This window comes from Myotis davidii, unplaced genomic scaffold (genome assembly GCF_000327345.1).
Source record: "Myotis davidii unplaced genomic scaffold, ASM32734v1 scaffold609, whole genome shotgun sequence".
NCBI lineage: Eukaryota > Metazoa > Chordata > Mammalia > Chiroptera > Vespertilionidae > Myotis > Myotis davidii.
In genome coordinates, this window is record NW_006300164.1 from 3,040,285 (window position 1) to 3,042,196 (window position 1,912).

Below are 1,912 nucleotides of genomic sequence, written 5' to 3' on the forward strand. Positions count from 1 at the left end.
AGAAAGTCACCGTGGGAGGTGAGCAGACCTGCCCCCCGCCCCCCAATCACGCAGCTAGGGAGCGGTGGGCCGGGACCTGCCTGCGCACCCTAACTCCAGCTCCTGCTCCGGCTGGCCCTGCAGAGTGAGCCAAGCCTGTGGGCGAAGGCGGCACGTTCACTCAGCCACCCAACAGCCTCCCACTCCTTACAGCTCTGGTCTCAGACCAGCCTTGCTCAGTTCAAGGCCAGCCAGTCCCCGCCAGGCTGCGTGATCATGGAGACCACAGCGGCCCAGAGCCCGACTTCCTGGCTCCCAGATTCCTCCTCACTTTGCGGCCTTGTGGGTCCCTACACTCTAGGCCTTAATTTCCTCATCTGCAAAATGGGTATGCAGGAACCTCTACCTGCCTGTCCCCGGGGCTGGTACCTGGGACAGTGACGTGTCCCTGGTGCTGAGCCAGCCCGGCAAGGCCCTGCCCCGGGAGCCCACTGCAGTCCCAGGAGACGGATAGCGAACAGGGAGCGAGAGAGTTGAGAGGGACACATGCCCCCCATGGGTCACAGCAGGAGGCCAGACTTTGGGGGGTGGGGGAGTCCAGTGCCCAGGGGAAGGCAGAGGCGAAACAGCTCGAGCTCCTACCTTGTATCTTGAGTGGGTTGTGGTAGTGAACTTCCAGGCGGAGAAACCTGGAGGACCCGGCACCCCCGAAAGCAAGGCCCGCTTCCTCCGGGTAGTAAAAGGCCTGCAGGGAGCGGAGGGAGGCGGCTTGGGCATCAGGTACAGCGCCCCGGCAGACAGACTGGGGGTCCGAGGGGGTCCCGAGTAGCAAACCCACCTGACTGTTGGGTCTGAGCTGCAGGGGGTGGGGCCTGAGTCGCAGGGGGTGGGGCCTGAGCTGTAGGGGGTGGGGCCTGAGCTGCAGGGGTGGTGGTGGTGGGGCAGTGGATTAGAACAGTGCTCTCCCGCTGATGGGCAGCTCATCGCCAGTGCACACCATGTTCCTAGACTCGGGGCCGGCCCCTCTGGACGTGGAGGAAGCTGAGGAAAGCCCCACGGTGCAGCCCAGGGCGGCTGCGACAGCCCCATCACCCAGGACCACCCAGGGCACAGACCCCTCCGCTCCAGCCAGACCCGAGATCAGTACCACAGAGAGCACAGCTCTGGGCTTTTGCATTTTTGCAGAAAAGTAACAAAGGCTGGGAAAAGTCCCGCGGCGCTGAGGAGCAGGATGGCAGCGCACGGGTCTCGGGGAGACTGCGGGGGGGCCCTCTTGGCAGCCTCATGGGCACCCTGCGGAGCCCCTATCATGGGGCCTCTCGGAGAAGTGGGGACACAGGTGTGGAGGGGACCTTGGCTCCCGCGGAGGCCCCGGGGACACACCTTGGCGCCCAGGGCCCAGGCGGCCAGCACGTGGCGGCAGTAGTTGAGGCGCTCCGGCTTCATCTTGGAGTCGCAGGGCCCGCTGAAGTGGGGGAAGCTCTCGAACCCGGCCGCGCACTGGAACACCTCCATGTGGTGCACCAGCGCCTCGTTGCCCTTGGTGACAATGGGCTCGTACTGTGGGGTGGAGGGGACACCGAGTCTTGGGCAGGGACACCGCCCACCCACCCACCGGGAGAGGCTCAGAGCAATTGCGCTCTGAGTTAAGCTGCTTTTGAATGAAGGGGGAGGTGGCCTGACAGACAGACACCCGGCCGTTCCAGTCCCGGGGAAGAAGCAGAACTCAGGGCATCAGTTGCCTTGGTCCAGGCTGGGAGCTGGGGTGCGAGGTCTTGGGAGGTGGGGTGCGAGGTCCTGGGAGCTGGGGTGCAGAGGCCCTGGGAGCTGGGGTGCAGAGGCCCTGGGAGCTGGGGTGCAGAGACCCTGGGAGCTGGGGTGCGAGGACCTGGGAGCTGCGCTGCGAGGCCCTGGGAGCTGAGGGGAGGGGCCC

General features: G+C 65.7%; 2 protein-coding genes across 2 annotated transcripts in view; one reads left to right on the forward strand and one right to left on the reverse strand.

The window, feature by feature from the left end:
* The window catches only part of SARDH (sarcosine dehydrogenase), a 55,528-nt gene that overhangs the window by 52,257 nt on the left and 1,359 nt on the right, over nucleotides 1–1,912 (forward strand). The gene's annotated exons all lie outside the window — the stretch shown is intronic.
* The window catches only part of DBH (dopamine beta-hydroxylase (dopamine beta-monooxygenase)), a 30,606-nt gene that overhangs the window by 4,960 nt on the left and 23,734 nt on the right, over nucleotides 1–1,912 (reverse strand). Inside the window, exons 5-6 of the mRNA XM_015572371.1 lie at nucleotides 1,363–1,539; nucleotides 622–724 (exon numbers count right to left, since the gene is read on the reverse strand). Of these exons, the coding sequence (XP_015427857.1) occupies nucleotides 622–724; nucleotides 1,363–1,539 (280 nt within the window). The remainder of the gene's footprint in view (nucleotides 1–621; nucleotides 725–1,362; nucleotides 1,540–1,912) is intronic.